Here is a 17783-nt window from a genome sequence, read left to right on the forward strand (position 1 = left end):
TTGAGATCTAGCAGAAAATCCTACCCCAGATAAGAGCTATGCATTATTACTTCGTTATTCAAATACTAAGTTTACCTTTCTGATGACTCCTTCAGTGCCTTCAGCTCAGCTGTCTGCTTCTCTCTGGCTAGCTCTATTATCTTGGTAACTTGCTGTTCAAGGGATGAAAACAAGAACAAAACCAAACAAACCAAAATGAGACATAGCACACCATCTGTATTTAATTACCACCAGATTCAGCTTTATCCCTCCACACGCTGAATTCCAGGGGCCAGCTAATCCAGGTGGCTTTGTGCAAGCCCATGCGCCACAACAGCGAGTTCCGATGTGCACACAGATTGCATCGTGCTAGTGGACTAACTCCACCAAGGCTCCGACGGCTACTCTGTGAGCCAGGTCACTCACCTCTAGGTTATCTTTATGGACAGCTTCCTATCTCTTTGTGCAGGAGGCAGCAACAGATTCACTGTACTTGTGGGTAGGTGGGAAACAGCTGTAGAGCTTACCTTCTAAACAACAAAGGCTAGCAAGAGGATGGGCCTTCTGTGGAAACTCCTGGCAGAGTCAGTGTCAGCGCAGTGAGACCTGCTGCACTGCTGCCTGCTAAGAGACAGCCTGAAAGGAAAAAACCTGGCTGCTGGGCTACGTGCTGTGCAGTGAGAACTCAAGGTTTTTATTTCCTTTTTGTAGCTTTGCCCACTATATCTCACAGACTTTGACAGAGTTGTGAGACAAGGATGTTTTATTCCTTTGGCTTCTCTCTCTGGTGATAAGCACGATTTCCAGGTAAGCTAGTTCTCAAGAGGCAGGTTTTCTTTTTCCCTGCAGGGTTGGTATAGGCTAAACCAGCCAGGCTTGTAGACAGCTTGCAAGGTGTTGTCAAGCCTAAGTGCACTAGGGAACCTAAGATTTAAGACATATGATGCAATCGCCTTTGGAAAATAATGATAGGAAAAGGCCTCCGAATCCTGGAATCATGCCCCTTTCATTGGAACAGATGGCATATGCCATATTTATCATCATCATCTTGTGGACTGCACTTTGTCTCCAGGCATTACCGTGTCTCTTGCTGGCGTTTGCTTAAGGGGGGGCATCTGAAGGTGTGGGAAACTGATGCACTTGTAGGACTCTGGTGACATCTTACGTGGACACTTTGACTTCTACTAAGTCAAACAGCAAAACACTTTCCAGATTTCAAGAGGAATGATATCCAGCCCTGCTGTCAGTGCTAAGGGGTGGTCCCAGGATTACTGCCCCTCCCTAGGCTTTCATTTTATTAGCACAGATGCGGCAATGGCTGCTCTGTTCCCACGCATCATCTGTCCTGGTTGAATGACAGCGGTGAGCATGGTTGCCCCTACGGCACATCTGTAATGCTTTGATAGTTGCCACTGGTGAACCTGCAGGGCTTCAACATACCTGTGTGTCATCCTAGCTCTGACGGTACAGAATCAAGCAGGGAGCCATGAGAAGTGTGGTACAGCCTCATGTACCCATGCTCCTAGAGAGTTGGCACCTGGCAGCGTATGAAGCCAATAAATGCCACGTTAACCCCAAGCCAAGCTATCAGAAGAGTTTAAGCAGATGGAGCCTGATGTGCTCCAGGGCACTGCTTCTCAATTTTTTTCCAAGTGCAGAGCTTTAAAAATGTTTCTGCTGGATTTTTATAGCTTCTAACAAATAAGCATCACTGTCTACATTCTCAATTACCTTGCATGGACCTGACAATTGCTCTGAGGGGTGTTTTCTGCTCTGTGACCACATTTCCAAGCTCACAGTTTAGTGAAGAACTTGGTTTTTCAGGCTGTCCTTGTAGGGGCTCTCCTAGGCTACATTTTCTGTTGACACTTGCAGTCCTTACCTCTGTGGCGTGCTGCTCTTTCTTTCTTCGAATCCCATCATGGTGTTCCTCCCCCAGTTGGATGAGGTCCATCTCCAGCCTCTCTCTCAGTTCCAAAGCTCGGCTATCAATGCTTTCTGCCATTTCTACAGGATTTGCACATGTACCAACATCACCTGTTGCCAAACTCCTGCAGAACAGATACAGCAGCTCTGCTGCTTCTAGAGATGCCGACACAATCCTGACCTTCCTACCCACCCCTCAGTGGGAACATCTGATGCTCCATAAACCCAGGGAGATGTGGACCCCCGCACGACTCCACGCTTCCTTCAGAGAAGGGGAGCCTGTGTTTCTCCTAGGGATCCCTCTGCTTTGGTTTGGGAAGGTGACCCAGGGGCCAGGCCCTGCTGGAGACCCTGTGCTGTATTTACCTCTTCTTCTGGGTTTTCCTACTCTGTATCATCCTTTTCTTGCCTCCATAGCAGACAGGCTCCGAAAAGAGTACAGAATATTTCTGCAGCAGCTCCTCCCTCCGTTTATTTCCTTTCCGCTCCAGCTCCCTCAGTTCCTTCTCCTGCTTCTTCAGCAGCTTCAGAAAGAGCTTCATCTGCTGCAGTTCTGCCAGGCTGGCTGTCTGAGGCTCTAAAATACAAAATAAAGAGAGGCTGTTTTCTCTCACCCAGCATTTCTCAACCTGCTGTGATGCCTTTTGAGGTCAGACAAGTTTTTTCAGCACTGCCTTCATTCAGCTTTTCCTCCCTCTTTTCAGCATTCATGCAGCTCAGTTCACCATCTGGTGGATGCGTGCACGGGGATGGTCAGAAGAATTGCTGCCTTTTGGTATTTTGGCCAGAGAAACACATTGGTGGTTGATGTGCCAGTCTGTCTGTCTTGTGCCTTGCACCCTTTTCCACAATCCTAAGTATCCCAAAGACAGCAGAGTTGTTAAGCTAGTTGGCAGCTCTCATTATAAGGGAAAAGCTTTGTTATTTCATTACTGATTTTTTTTGCAAAACTGAGTTACAATGACAGGTGCTTTCATCCCTTCCAGTTTTAATGCCTGGCATTTCTTCAGTTGTGAGGAATAAACGAAAGGGCTTTTGAGGCAGATGAAAATGGGAGGGGAAGGATGCGTGTGAACTGTTGGAGAACTTGTTATCTGGCAGTAGCAAGTCAGTCAGATGTGGTTATGTGTGGCAGAAAGGCCACAGGGAGTTATCTTCTCAGGGGAAGTAACTTCTTTTTTTTAGCTTGGAATGTGTAAAAATTAACAGAACTTGTGGGTGTGTCTGCAACACAAAGCTGTGCTGTGCAGGGTCAACTCCTTCTAAGAGGCTCGTATTGAGGAAACTCAAGGTTACAGCTTAAATGCAAGTCTCTCAGTCAACAAGTCTAGACTCTCAAATCAGAGCCCACTATGCTTCCATATTATGTGATGCCTTTTACCAGAGTACGTATTTAATGTAATCATAGCTCTGTCCATGGGAACATTTTTCTTCAGGAATAACTTTTAAAAACAAAACTTATTTGGCAACATATCCTGAGTGCAACAGGTTTACTCTTGTGCCTTCAGTTCAGTTTTTTGGCATAATTAGGCACACTGGTTATTAGTGGTTTGTATTGATTTGTATCACACTGCATTAAAACACAGAAAAGCAGGTGAACAATACATTATTACAGAGGGTGCTGAAGACTCCCTGCGGCCACATTACCTCTGGTTCAAGTCAGGGTCACGGAACTGTCGAATCTGGCCAGAGCAGAACTCGTGACAGCTCCAGCCTCCTATATATATGCTATATCCCTGCATATATATCCCTGCTATGAAGTTGACTTGCTGCAGGTTGCTGCAGCCAGTGGCCTCAGAGGGCTAAAGCTGGAGCAATCCAAAGCTCTTCTGACCTACCTCTGCAGATGACAGTGGCCCAGCTTTTGTAAGGCACAGACCATGGCAACTTCAAGCCTCTTTTCTCCTTGAGACCTGCCGTGAGCTCAGTCCCAGTCTGAGAGCTCGCCACACACCATGGCAGTTGTCAAAATGGGCAAATAGTGCCACAGGCAGGGAAATCGGGCCCCCGAGCCCAAAGATTCATGTGGTTTGTCTTTAGTGCTGGCTACAACAGGTAGGGTTGGGTCAGGTCTTTTTTAATTTGCAAAACAGGCTTCATCTCTATCCCAGTCAGAAATTGGGCAGAGAGGGAATGTAAGATGACGGACAGGGCCTCAGCCCACGTGAACAGCACGAGAGGACTTACCTGCAATCTGCATCACTTCTATCACATTTTCGTCCTTGGCGAATGCCGCGGCTCCTGAAATCACAAAAGAGGTTCCTGTTTATGTTCTATCTTGAATCTTTGGGTTGAAAACGGACAGCGGAGAGCTCATCAAGAACATGGGCCACATGAAGGATGTTGATGTGAATACAAAGGAGTTAATTAAGCTGCTGAGATGCTTAAGTGCTAGGGAACTTTGTTAACAAGCACAGCAGAAAGGGAACAGGATTCTCCACCTTGCCAGAGAAAAAGGGCATTTGCTTTGTATTAGCTGAATATTGCTAGTGATGATTTGGCACATGTAAACTTGTTTTGATTAGGTGAGAAGGATGTTCTGGTCTGAAATTTGAGAAAACTGATTGTTTTGATACCACCATATTTGAAAGGACACTAATCACGTTGATACAGTTAACATGAAGGAAATAATGATTAGCTGTCAATTACTATAAAACAGAACAGAACAGAATGAGGTAACAGAAGTGTACGGTAGGGGACATGTTCTTACCTAACCTGCAATTACTCTTATCAATTAGTTTGGATTAGAAGCATGTTTGAGGAACATTCCTTCTGGCACTTTCACCAATACACCACCTTTAAGGTTTGTTGGCTATCTTGTTTTGTAAGGTCAAGAAGGTGCCAGTATGAAAGGAACAAACACACTGTTAGGAAGATCTTTCTCTGCTAGAGCTTCTTTAAACCTAGTAATAAATGCTGACTTTGTCTTTTGAATTCTATTAAAGCAAATCCCTAACTTTTTTCCAACTCATCTGACTGGTCCGAGTTAAGTAGTTTTTGTCCTTGTTTTGTTATGGGTCCCCATTTAATCTAGAGGTCAAAACACAAGACTGTGCTCCATTCCCACTCTTGCAGAATGTCAGATGTGGGATCTGTTCACTCTGAACTTGTAATGGATCTTATAAAGAGTTTGGTGTTCATCTGAGCTGATGAATAAAATTACTAATCTTTAAAGCTCCAAAATATACAACTGGACTTTGTTGCAAGTGCAGTTTCACAAGATAAAAGAGTTTTCAGGGGGATCTAAACATACTTAAAATGTCAGAAATCAACAGTAATCTACAGAAACAGACCCTTGAAAAGAACAACAAAGAGGTGAAAAGCAGTGAGGTATTATCAGAGAAAACCAAGCCAGATCTTAAAACCTTTGTCTCAGAAATACCCAGAATTATCATGTCTTTGCTCAAAATCAATGTCCAACCTCCAATTTCACACTTAAGATGAAAGGCTACATCTCTGCCACAGGCCACTTCTTCCTTGCACGGTGGCTCCCTCTTCATGTAGTTATCTCCCAGGGAACTCTGTGCTGAACCTGGAAAGCTGAGGTCCTCTATCAGAGCCCTCAGCCTACGTGCAAGATAGCACAGGAAACAGCAGTACTACCCAATACGTTAGCCCTGCCTTGGAGGGGAAAGACGATGTTCATGCCAGTTGGGCCTTCAGCTTGTTTTCTGGTATTCTCCGAAGATACCCGAGATTACTTTTCTGTTGTGGAGTAAAAGCAGTACGCACGTCACACTCACTCCAAACCAAGAGTCAGGGGATACCTACAACTTTTGCCATTAAAGACAAGCATCAGAATTTAAGTTGGTGACTTGTGAGGTTCTGACCCCATTACCAAGGATCTTCACCCTCCAGCACTGTCTCTTTCCAGGCTCTTGAGTGTACAGGCTTTCCCTTCTACTTTTAGCTCATCCCGCATCCGTAGCTTTACCTGCAGGCCCATTAGAAAGAGGAGCGCTGAATTTCCCAGTGGAGTCTGGTATCCCATTCGTTTCAGCAGATGGGAAGTTCCTCTGTGTGCCAAGCCTCTAAAACAAAGATCAGAGGTAAATCAAAGCTCTATTATTTCAGGCTGAATCCATGCAACATGTTTTAGAGACAATGACAGAATTTGGAAAAACTTACCTCCACCGAGCCGTCTTTTAGCTTAATTGATCTCTTGTCTTGCAGACTGAAGAACTTAATGGGGTTGGAGAGGGCAATAGTCAGATCTAGAAACAAAGAGGAGGTCTTTGCTCGGCTTATCAAATAACTCATTGTACTCTGATTTTCCTTGCCTTCTGGTTTCCTTTCTGGCCTAGGACAGGAAATGTGGAGAAGGCATATTTTGTATTCTCTACTCATAACAAGCTTCTCCCTGACAGCACAAAGGGAGGGGACTGTCTTCGGCTCAGTCCCTTTCTGAGGTGATGGCTCACAACTGATGTTTAGGGCATTTTCAGCTTTATGAAGCTGAAAAGAGCACACTGTTCCCAAAATCCAAAGCCAGGTTAAGACTTTCCTAACCTGCACAGCTCCCTGCTCCAATTCCAGTCCAATGCTGTATAAACCTGGTCTTTTTCACGAGTATGTGTTAAAACCATCAATTTCACAGGATTTCCCCCATGAATAAGGTTCATTTGTATGAACACAGGGGGAGAGAGAGTAAACATGATAAGTATTCACAAGAACTTCTGTGGCAGATGCTGTTCAAGATTGTTAAAAGTTTTCCCATTAATACCTCCAGTGGGGCTTCTTTCCTGATTCTCACTGTTTGACCATCCCCTTTTTAAAGGAAGATCACTTCAAAGGGGAAGAAGAACACTCCTGTGCTCCCTAAAACCCTATTGCTGTCAGTCCCTGATAGTTACCACCTCTGCACTCTAGGAAATCTATCCCTGCCACTGAATAAAAATAGTAAAGAGACCGACCCATTCCAAACCAGAGAGACAGAGTTATATCTGCACGGCACGTCAGGTATGTGCACATCGGTCCATACTGGGAACCAGTCACAGTCACAGTGCGAGGGAGTGACAGGATGCTGGCATGTGCTCAAGTCCCACCCTGACAAGGAATTAAGGGTACAGCAGGAAGCACCAGGCTGGAAAAATGCTTCTGGATCACAGTTTGGACAAAGCCAGAACAACCCCCCATGCGCATTCTAACGCGTAGTACCTGCCCAAGCATCAGGAATGTAGTCCTTTATTTCCAGGTACACAAATAAAGAAGGCATGGTGAGCGGCATGTTACTTTCACTGCGGAGACAAACATGGTGATAGCCTGAAAACAGAAAGCAGAAGAGGTAAGCTAACAGAATCTGTCCCTTCTTGTCTGTGTGCTCCAACAGTAAAACAAAGTCTCTCTTTACAGAAGGGCATGGTGAACATATTATGGAATTAAGCCAAGGCTATAATAGGATGAATTTGAGGGCTCCACTGCCAACAGGAATGGAGATTAAGTAGCAAAATATGCAGATGTTCATATCTTCTTTACAGCTTCCAATGGATAGGTCTCAAAGGCACAAAAGCTGAAGGAATTTCCACAAAATTTACCTGAGTGCACTGCAATAACAGGAATGACACGATGACCAATGAACTTCCCTCCTTCCTCCCAAGCCACAATTTTGAGAGACGCCAACTCAGGCATCATGATCTAAGGAAAAAACAGAGTAAGGCACCAATGTCCTGACCTCTAACTCCTAACAGCATACCGGCTTCACTGAGTAGAACTTTACTCTCTCCTCCTTCCACCAGAACAATGCCATCTCTCCAAGTAAGTCACTGCCCATTTCTGCATCTTGTAATTTAAGGCTACAGTTTATCACAGACATAACTAAATTCACAGAAACTCCACAAAACACAGGCTTCTCAGAGGAGAGACTGCACAGGATCATAGGAGGGCAGTTCACCTAAAGAAAAAATGGGGCAACAAACCCTCCAAACCACAGCTTCCAAGAAGCAATTCACCAGGGAAGGGAATGAACTTGGGAGGATAATTTAGCAAGCGTGGTAACTTTGCCGTAAGGGCTCTTGCCTCCCTCCTCCCCCATTTTCTTCTGCCATAAAATGAGCTAAAAATTATTCTGTCAGAACTGAAGCCTGAAAAGCATTTTCTGAAACAAGGATAATATTTATCTACCACATCCCAAGTAGGCTGAAAATACCTGCTATTTCACAGTGTGCTTGACAGAGATGAATGGTGTAATATGTATTTTGCCTTTGTAACTTACTGCGGAAAGGCCAGACATTACTTTGACTTAACTTCCCTGTACCGTGTAGCTGGATTAGTGACCACGGAATTCTTGTGGACAAACAGGGCAGCTTTCTGCATTCTGGCACAACTGAAAACCTCCCTCTAGTCCCATTACTTTTCCGGTTTGTTTTTCTCTCATTTACAGTTTAACCACAGACATTCAGTTCCTTTCTGCTTCCTAGTGCTTGAAGTTTTCAAAGCTGGTTAGTCAATTCAGTCTGAAGTGCATCACAAATGGGAGACTTTTGATGCCTGTTATTTCCAGAAATGTTCACAGCTACCCCTTGTCTGTACAAGGAAATACAGATGGAGGGTTGTTTTGGATATTGTTGTTGGATATTATCTGAGAGAGCAACACATAACTCCTTGTGTGTCTAAAGCCATGACTTGACTGCGATCTCCAGAAGGGAGTCTATTCTGTTGTCACTGACCTCTCAAGAGGCAGTGCTTGTGGCCAACAGGATCTTTAAGGATTCTCTGTCTAAATTACTATCAAATGTTATTACCTTTTCAAAAACAAAAGCCTCCTCTTTCCATACAGGGTTAATGGAATTGGCAGTGGAAGTCAGTTTGGTTCTGTATTTGCGTTTTGTGTCCCTTGGCAACCCACACAGCTCTACTTCCACGTATGTCTTCACACTGCGGTCTGAGAGGAACTGACCAGAGAGTATCTAGGAACAAGCAGAAACATAATTAGCAACTGCTGAAAGGAATAAAACAGAAGAACCCACCCATACCTTCACCCCAAAGTCACTCTCCCACCCCAAAACATCTTTTCTGCTGCAGCTTCCAATCCACAATAGGCTTTTCTTTTACCTCCACCCATGTTTCTTGCTTCAGCACTTCCTCCAACCTCCTCCCTCCCCATCATCACAGCCTTGGCTGCTTCTGTGTGGCAGATGCTAATTTTCCATTTTCATGAGATTATGATTAATTTAAAATAGTGAAAAGACTGAGAGTTGCCATGGTAGCACTCTCCCACAGGACGCTCTGGGTTCATTTGCCACTAAGAACCCTACTGGGTAATAAATAGAGGGGACATAGATGCCGGTTATATACGTGGTGCCAGGAACTGGCTGTCAGGGGAGGAGCAGCACCCTGGTTTGTACTTGCCGTGACAGACAGGGTACTTGCCACCACCACGTCAATGCGGTCCACAGAGAAGGGGTCAAACTGCTTGTCTGGACGCCGCATGAATTCATGCTTGAGCAGATAGCCACACTGGCCGTTGAACTCAAACAGAGCCATGTTCTGCTGCATGGGGACATCTGAGATATAGAGGAACACAATGAGAAAAATTTCTGTGGGACCTCATCAGGTGGCTTGTGTGCTACGAGTGAGCTGAAAGATGCTGTATTTTTACAGCCCCTGCTAGCCAAACGCTCACAAAGCCATTTCAAAAACTAATTAAGCCTCTCAGCACCCTACAGGGAAAAATATTACAGCAGCTGTTGTAAGAAAGGTAAGTGGTTTGCTTATGATTGCACCATAAGTCATGGGTAGAACTAAATTAAAACCTACTTTAAGAAGTACCCGCTATTCTGGGGTGTGAAGTAAATAGTTGTCTGAACCCCACTACTCCTCCCCCTTTCATTTTGAGCCTCCTCTCAGTCCCATCTTCTCCTCTGCCACTTCTCTTGAGAACACTGTCTTGCGGTTTCTGCACCTGTCTTCAGTATGATATCCTCTTCATAACCAATCTCTCACTCTTTCTTTCTCCTACTGATCCTACAGCTAGTCTCCTACACTCTCTATACATAAGACTCCTCTGAGGAAGGAAGAGGGGTAAAGAACAGCTTTCTCTGGAGGCTTTTCTTGTCGCCTTCTCATGCTGCTTCTGCAGCAACAAAAGGCCCTTCTTTCTTGTTCAGGTCAAAATACTGGAAATAATAGCATAGACAGGCCAGTCCTGTAGCCAGATGGAGCTCTGCCTGCTGCCTCACAAAAAAGGAGGCAGCTTAGGGGAAGCGGGAGCTTCTGATGCGTTCATGCACATTATTTAGTCTGACATCACGTTACAGGACAGCCAGAGCCGGTACCCAGACACTGGATGACAGCAAGTCCATGTATGTGTGTATACACAAGTGTGTAGGACCAGCATCCCGGACACTATGTTCCAGGTTTGTGCTGGGCCTAGAAAAGTGCTTTTGGTCTGTGGGAGATGGAGTCAAAGAAGAACACCACTTTGGGAGAAGGCACACAGAATAAACTCATTCAGGGAAACAGCAATGGTAGGAAATAGCAGTGAAGGAAGAGACAGTAAAGATAAGCACACAGCCTCAACCACTCAGAAGCTTGGAGGAGGACAATGTGACACTCACCCATGGTCTGGAAGTTGAGCGCCACCATCTGACAGCCGACGTTCCAGAACATCTGGGGCATGTAATTAGAGGAGTCCATCCGGGTGCCTTTGGGGTAAATCCGGCTCATCTGTCGCTTATTGTATCTACAGTTGCTCTATTGGAAACAAGTCTGGAGCGCTCCTTGTGTACCCTGGGGCTAGCTCACATACAGATTATGAAAATTGTTCAAGCTCTCCTACCAAACGCTCAGAGCCTTCCAGACAAGAAGAGAGGCCCTGGCAACAACAGGCTCCTTTCCCACACCCTTTACACTTAAGGACAAGCATCTGGCAGCCTTGGTGTTCACTACAGCAGGATGCATCCTGTCAAGTACCTCTGTGAACAGCCCCCAAGCCACCCTGGAAGATCCCATGTCCCACCTGCACACTTTATATCTCTGATGAAGAGTTTACCAGGTCCTGAAACCAGAAGCCAGTTGGATATGCCTCAGCCTTACCCAAGCTTCAGATTAGCTCTCATGTTCCATACAACCAACTGCACTGGACAAAGGTTGCCAAAAGGATACTCTACAAACTGCACAGGAAACTTGGTTAGTAGATCGTAAGCCTTCAACTCCGTGAAGGAAGAGATGACGTAACTCCGGTTCTTCTCTAGAAACAGGAGATAAGAAGCATTAAGAAGAAAGGCATGCTCAGCCCCCACTCTGTGTGTGGGGACAGATGGACCCAAGAAGCACTTGGCTTGTTACTCCCACTTTCTACCAGGTACCGTTTTCTATCAAGGCAATTTACCTTTCTCTGGTCCCTTGAAAAGAGACTGAAGAATAATACTCCATGAAAGGTGATTTATGTTTACCAGGGAGACAATGGTTGTGCACTACAGGACAGGAACTTCATGGATTACAGACAGGATTGGCTCACAAAGCTTAAATGGCAATTATTTTGTCCATCTCTTCCTGGATTTCAGTGACATTTAGAGAATAGCTCCTGCCTGGAGTTTTAGTTCCAAGTAAATGCAAATATTCGAAGTCTTGCACAAAGTTTGTTATTTTGTCAAGTTTCCCCTTCTTCACTCCCCTATTTTTTCTTTTTCTTTTCTTTCTTTCATCAATCAAACCAGCTCACTCAAAGCTAGGCCCCAATGTGAGAACTGTTTAAAAGAACCTATTGTGTATAAAGAAATTGTATGCATTTTCAGTGTTTCAGATGTTTCTCTGTCCAATCACCACAGAAGAGGAAGGCCGGTCACATACATTAGGAAAAGCTGGGCTCAGCCCTGCCCTCAGAAGTAGCAAAGCAAGCCCACAGAGATGTCACTGGCCTCTAGGCTGTTTCTTTTCATCCTCACTCGTACAACTGGGAGCAGTATCTGACATCTCCCCATCTTCTCCTTACCACTTCCTTACTACAGGGAGGAGGGCAGAAGGGAAGTGTTTGTGACCATGCGCATGTTGTGGGAGAGAGAGAACACAACAGAAAATGGGTGAAAGCAAGTCACAAAGGCAGGTGGAGCACAGCAGCATCTGAAAGCACTACTGGTCGAATGGAAACACTCAGGATCCTGAAAGGACTGAGTTTGACTTACGGGCAGAAACTTCAAAGGAGTCAAATTTGATAGGCTGTATGTAATTAACTAGGCTGGACATTTCCTCGTACGCTGTCACTTCCAAACCAGCAGTGCCCTGAGCAGAAAACAAAATCCAAGAGAAGACAGATGATGAGACCTTTCCCAGAGATGAAACAAGACACACCTGGGCTTCACAATCAAAGAACTCTGGTGGCTGCCCTGACCAGAGCGCACCAGTTTCTTTGGCTTCCTGGTCCTACAATTACATCATGGGCAGCGTAGTCAGGGGTGCAGAGTTTCTAGGTAGCCTGGCAAAAACTGAAACTGAGGCATATCAGTTATCAGTCAGTATCCAAGAAGCCCCCGACCTCTTTAACCTCTCAAAGCACGGAGTCTGGGACAAACCAGGGACGTTGTTTTCCCCCCTCTCTAAGTGACGCTAGGGAGACAGAAATGGAAAATGTGGGTTTTGGTTTTTTTTTTATTCAAGGGAATGCTGATCTCCTCCTTCCCCCTTCAGCAGCAGCACTTCATGTTTCAGTAACAACTTTTATCAGACTAAGGCTAAGCCTCTCCAAACACCCGGAAGGCAGAGAGTTATCTCCAAATTGTGCAGAATATCAAAGGCAGAGTCAGAAATAATAACTCTTCTGCCATATTTTCTATGCTTGCAACATCATTTCTCTTATTCAGTTTCTCCTGCAAAAGTCATGTTGCATGGGGGAAGGAAAGCCCCCGACTGGTTATAGCACAGTTTATTCTCCTTTGCATTTTGGGTTCATCTCTATTCAATATGGTGAGGCCCCAGAGAAAACTGGAGGCCAGAAAAAAAACAGAAAAGGAACAGAAACAACAGTGACAGTACCTCATCTGACTGCATCTTTTTAATTTCCTCTTCATCCAGGTTTCCGAGATGTTCATCCTCTTCCTCTGGTTCCTCTTCAGCCACATCACCTGCCCAGACTAAGCACACACAGCCCACATCAGTAGTACATATCAGTAGCACACTGAGACAAGACATTGCAGATTGCTAGCAATGGAGAGCTCTGCAAAAACTCACAATCAAGTCATGCAGGAACAATAAGTGGAAGAATCATACAATTTTATTAGCCAAATCCAAATACGAAGTAGCACACTCTGGACTAGCACGCTCAAGAGACCAAATCATTCCTCCTGCAGGCTTCCCTCATACCCCAAGAGCGACAATCACAATGCTGTTTTCTCTACCAGGGTCACACACATTCGTGGGAATAAATGTCCATTTCTAGGTGCTCTGTAGTGGCGCTCACCTTGTCTTCATATGGCTTCATGTGCTCCTACCATGACAGGGACTGAAAATTCACTGTTCTACCATAGGTTCCCTGAGCCCAAGAGGTGACAGCCTTGAGACTGGAGGAAGGGAGGAGAGTGGGGCTGAAGTTTCTATAAACCTTCAAGAACCTCAGGGTGAAGAACTAGGTCATGGTGAATTTGTGGTTATCAGAGAGCTACAAGCAGTAAAAAATTATCCATCCTTCCATCAAACCAATAGCCAGTGTGTATCAATGAATTACCAACTCATGCAGCCATATATCTCAGAATAGCCAGAAGAGTTGACTGATGGGTAGGGCATAAGTTGATTGCCTCTTTTGGTTGGAATAAAATGTTTGAAAATATTCTGAAGATTTAATTTCTCTTCCAAGCTTATGCTGCTTCTTGAGATAACTGAATTAATGACGAGTACTGGCTTGCCTCAAGCTAGTATTGGGTGATTTGGAATGTCTCCAGTGGGCCAGACTTGCTCATCTAGCTATACTAGTCCCATTTTCCCTTCAGACATACCAGTATCTTCAGCATCCATAAGGGTTGGCTGCTCGATGATTTCTGGTTCCACATTCCTCCCTTTCTTCAAAGAGTTCTGCCTCTTCCCAGATATACATTGGTTCTTTTTGTTCTTAATCAAGATTTTCCCTAAGAGATCCTTAGGACTTGGCAGAGGAACTCCTGGCTTCAGCTGCAACAGATAAACTTCATACTGAATTTTCATCACAAAGACAGAATGCAAACACTCATCTCTTCTGTCCCTCCCAGTACCATTCCTCTGGCCATTTACTGGTGCATGGACACATCTCTCACCCACTGTATACTTTAATTTCTCCATCTGCTGGCACACCCCACTATATCTGTGCAGATTTTTTCTAAGACTTCACCTTTGGTTTCAGACCAGCATTTTGCACCTCTCAGCCCTCTGATGTTCTGCTGCGGGCACATGCCATGCTGTTCCCAGCCACCTATCCTGCACCACTGCTTAAAAAACATCTACATGGCCTGAAGGCATCCACACACCTCTGGCTTTCACATTCCACCTACTTCTCTCATTATCCCAGAGCCTCAGTCCTAGATCAGCACTCAGGCCATATTTAAACACTCTGCCTGCAGCAGATTTGAAAAAAAGATCCCAGAGTAGGTGGCTCAAGACAAGGATGTGTGACTCAGACTGTGCTTCCAGACCGACACTCCCTGTACAGATGGCCACAGGCCTATTAATAATTTAGCTAATACCCTGAACTGTTGCTCCCCACACACACACGGTGTTTCTCCCTATTGCCTGGAGAAGGACATGGGTCTGTGCAGTGGGCAACTGCTGATTTGCTCACTGCTTCTTTTCAGCTATTCTTTTGATCTCAGTGCTTAAAATAGATGCTTGGGCTAGGTGTCTCAGCGAGGAGGCCAGCAGGGGAAATGGCACCAGCAGGCAGAGGCCAGAAGGGGAAATGGTGCCGGCAGGCAGCTGAAGTAGCAATGTGCATGGGGATCACCAAAGATGTCACTGTATCCACAAAAATACATGCTCGTACAAGTAAGCTGATGACTAGGGTCAAGCAGATCGGGAGCTTTACTCAGCTATTCTGAGCACAAAGCTATGCATGTCGCTGACCCGCCCATCTATGCCTGGAAGGGAATATTTCCAGGTTGGAAGCAGGAATTGAGAAGCATTGGTAGGAAGAGCCTGAAATGCTACTAAGCCCTTGTTCCTGTTTCTTTCCAAAGCAAGTGCTGGCAGACAGATTTGAGCTATCTAGAGCTCAGTTTCCGAAGTCACTCAAGTCACAGAGTGTTAAGTAGAAGCAGAGTCAGGCAAGTGCTTAGGAAAACCTCTGCGACTGAAAAGTCTTCCATCCACTTACTATGTTGCTCACCCCTATGAACCAGGTTTATTTGTCCATGGCATCGTCTTCTCTTTCACTGTCCTTATATCTGTTGTGGCATCTCCTAGCACCAGGAGTGATCCATTTTTTCAGAAAGACCTCTCCACTAGCCTTCTTCCCCCACTTACACTTACTGGGTATTTTTCCAGCGGCTCTGTCAGCAGCATATCTCCAAATATGGTTCGGCAATACTCAGCCATCTTCGCCTGCTGCTTGGGTCTAATGAACAAAGAGATCAAGCAGGAGTGAACAGGAAAACAGATTCCCAAATCCAGAGCTTAGCATGAACAACCATCTCAAGATCCATGTACTCCACCCAGAAAACCATCTCTTGCCTTCACTTAGACAGCTATGCAGATCTTGAAGTCCCTTCCCAGGCCAACTCCCACTTGTTCATACTCTGCCATCCTGAGCTAAAAGGCTGCACAACTGTGGTCACTCTCACTCTGCAGCTTATGGCTCATCTTTCAGCTCTGACCCACCTCCAGTTGCTTCAGAAATCTCAACTGATGTTTCATTTCAACTCAGGCACTCACTTAAAACCCAGCAGCCCTTGCCTGTATACTTTCTGCTCTGGACAACAGAGAACACAATTCTCCCAATCACTAGATACTCACGAGTCCACATGGTTCTCAAAGGACAGGATGACAGGGTAGAGAGATGTTTTAAAAGCACTTTCTGCAATGGCCTCAATGGCATCCTAAACGAGAGGCAATGGTCAGAGAAAAGATCAGCACTCAGTAGTCACAGAGACATGCAGCTGACCTCCCACTGAATGGACTCCAAATTCATCATTGTCAGGAGCTTCTCTTCAAAGTAACTAAACTTCTCCCAGTAAGAAGGTGAGAAGTGTTGTCTTTTTCATACCTGCCCGGATTTCCAGCTCCAGAGGATACAACATGCAGCTAAATTCAATAGCTTGCATAAAAAATGAAGCTGAAGATGTAAGAATATAAGTTTTGTATTTTTCTTACGTAGTTCAGTGTAGACATAAACGAATGTGCAAGCGTCTTGCCACAGAGGCAAGCCACTGCCACATGCACTTTGAATTGGTAGAGAAAGGTGTGTGCAGCACCAGATTAAACTGCTTCAAACCCTGTTTATACTTACCTCTGAACCTGTCCAATTTCCTATCATTTCACCTGCTTATAAAATCCTTCTGTCTAGCAGCAGAGAAAACGGGAATGTTCAGTAACCAGCAGTGCTGACATTTCAAATGCAAATACCATGGAAACGTTCTCAGCGTTAATGATGTAAGAAAAAATAATCGTATTTTCCCCAAGCCCCTGTTAAACTGCCACAAACTTTCCACTATTTTATTTTCTGGTGCTGCTAATTGATATGGTAAAGAAGCGTCATTTGCTCCTTTGCAGTTATATCCCCTACTCCCCTAAAAATCCTGGTTCAGCCATGATCTTAGCACTGAGGGAGGCTGCCACAGCTGCTCCTGCATGGACCACTTGGACCTTCTATCACAGAAACCTGCAAGGTTCAGAGGAGGAGAAGCTACAGAAAAAGCTACTAAAAGGCCACAGGCAATGGGAGAAAAGGGAGAAAGGTGTGGAGGGAAAGATCTACATATTATGTAAAACTAAAACTGGGCACATGCTGCGTTAACAGGTTATAATTTCCTTGAGGTACAGTCACATGCTTTAGCAGAACTCTGCAATTACAGCAGCTACAGCTGTCATTATTTCTCCCATCTGTAGTGAACCGCTGTGCAAAAACCAGCAGTGGTGCTACAGGATTTGGGAAATTACTGACACTGAATATGACAATACCTCTAATCTTAAGGATTGTTTTTTTTTTTACCCCACATAAATATTTTAGTAATAGTGAAGTGTGGGAACTGGGGGATGATACAGAATAAGAATAAATAGCTTTAAAAAGAATCTAAAGTGCCTCTGCCTGTTGGCAGCAGCTGTGTAAAGGAGTGCAGAAAAAATAAATGTGATGCATTGATTTTTAACCTGTAAGCTGTTTGTAACTTCTGTGGTTAAATGCCCTATATTCCCAAGGGAGAAGCAGGCTTTGCACTGTGCTTCTGAAGCCTGGGAGCTGAACCCTCAGGGAAGCCATCTGCCCAGCATGCTAGAGGGCAGTTGCTCCCCTGAACACATTCCACACACACATGTAATTAGCAAGTAATTGAAACCTATTCCTCCAAAGTGCCACCATGTGAGGCTGTAAGCTGCAGAAACCTGCTGTAGACCACTTAGAAGACAAACTAATTTTAACCGTTTGTTTTCTAAAAGCCATCTTGTTTGTTTCTCTGACATGCATCCATCCATAAATCCACCATCCTCATGCAACTTTCTGTCCATACACCCATCTTGCTACACAGCCCTGTGTATGCAGGCACATCCACTCAACCATCTCTCCATCGCTTCTACCTGACTGCCCGCATTTCCCTCATTCATTCATCTCCATCCAGCTAACAACCTCTCTTCTGGTCCTCCCACTCCAAAAACGTACACAAACTCCAACCTGTTGCATATTTGTTCATCTTTCATTCTATCTACGCATTCATTCACTTGTCGTCTTGCCATCAATCTTTTCCTCTCAAACATCTTTGCCCTCAGCCCAT

The 17783-nt window shown here is 44.9% G+C and overlaps 1 protein-coding gene across 1 annotated transcript in view; it reads right to left on the minus strand.

The window, feature by feature from the left end:
- Positions 1-17783, minus strand: part of PLCB2 (phospholipase C, beta 2) — a 45730-nt gene that overhangs the window by 5170 nt on the left and 22777 nt on the right. The window contains exons 12-28 of the mRNA XM_009584981.1: positions 15814-15896; positions 15331-15415; positions 13830-14001; positions 12874-12971; positions 12027-12123; positions 11008-11092; positions 10461-10585; positions 9253-9407; positions 8646-8810; positions 7440-7539; positions 7063-7167; positions 6034-6119; positions 5840-5936; positions 4093-4146; positions 2272-2482; positions 1862-2030; positions 76-152 (exon numbers count right to left, since the gene is read on the minus strand). Coding sequence (XP_009583276.1) covers positions 76-152; positions 1862-2030; positions 2272-2482; positions 4093-4146; positions 5840-5936; positions 6034-6119; positions 7063-7167; positions 7440-7539; positions 8646-8810; positions 9253-9407; positions 10461-10585; positions 11008-11092; positions 12027-12123; positions 12874-12971; positions 13830-14001; positions 15331-15415; positions 15814-15896 — 1964 coding nt within the window. The remainder of the gene's footprint in view (positions 1-75; positions 153-1861; positions 2031-2271; positions 2483-4092; positions 4147-5839; positions 5937-6033; positions 6120-7062; positions 7168-7439; positions 7540-8645; positions 8811-9252; positions 9408-10460; positions 10586-11007; positions 11093-12026; positions 12124-12873; positions 12972-13829; positions 14002-15330; positions 15416-15813; positions 15897-17783) is intronic.

The sequence above is a fragment of the Fulmarus glacialis genome, unplaced genomic scaffold (assembly GCF_000690835.1).
Source record: "Fulmarus glacialis isolate BGI_N327 unplaced genomic scaffold, ASM69083v1 scaffold9569, whole genome shotgun sequence".
NCBI classification, from domain to species: Eukaryota; Metazoa; Chordata; class Aves; order Procellariiformes; family Procellariidae; genus Fulmarus; species Fulmarus glacialis.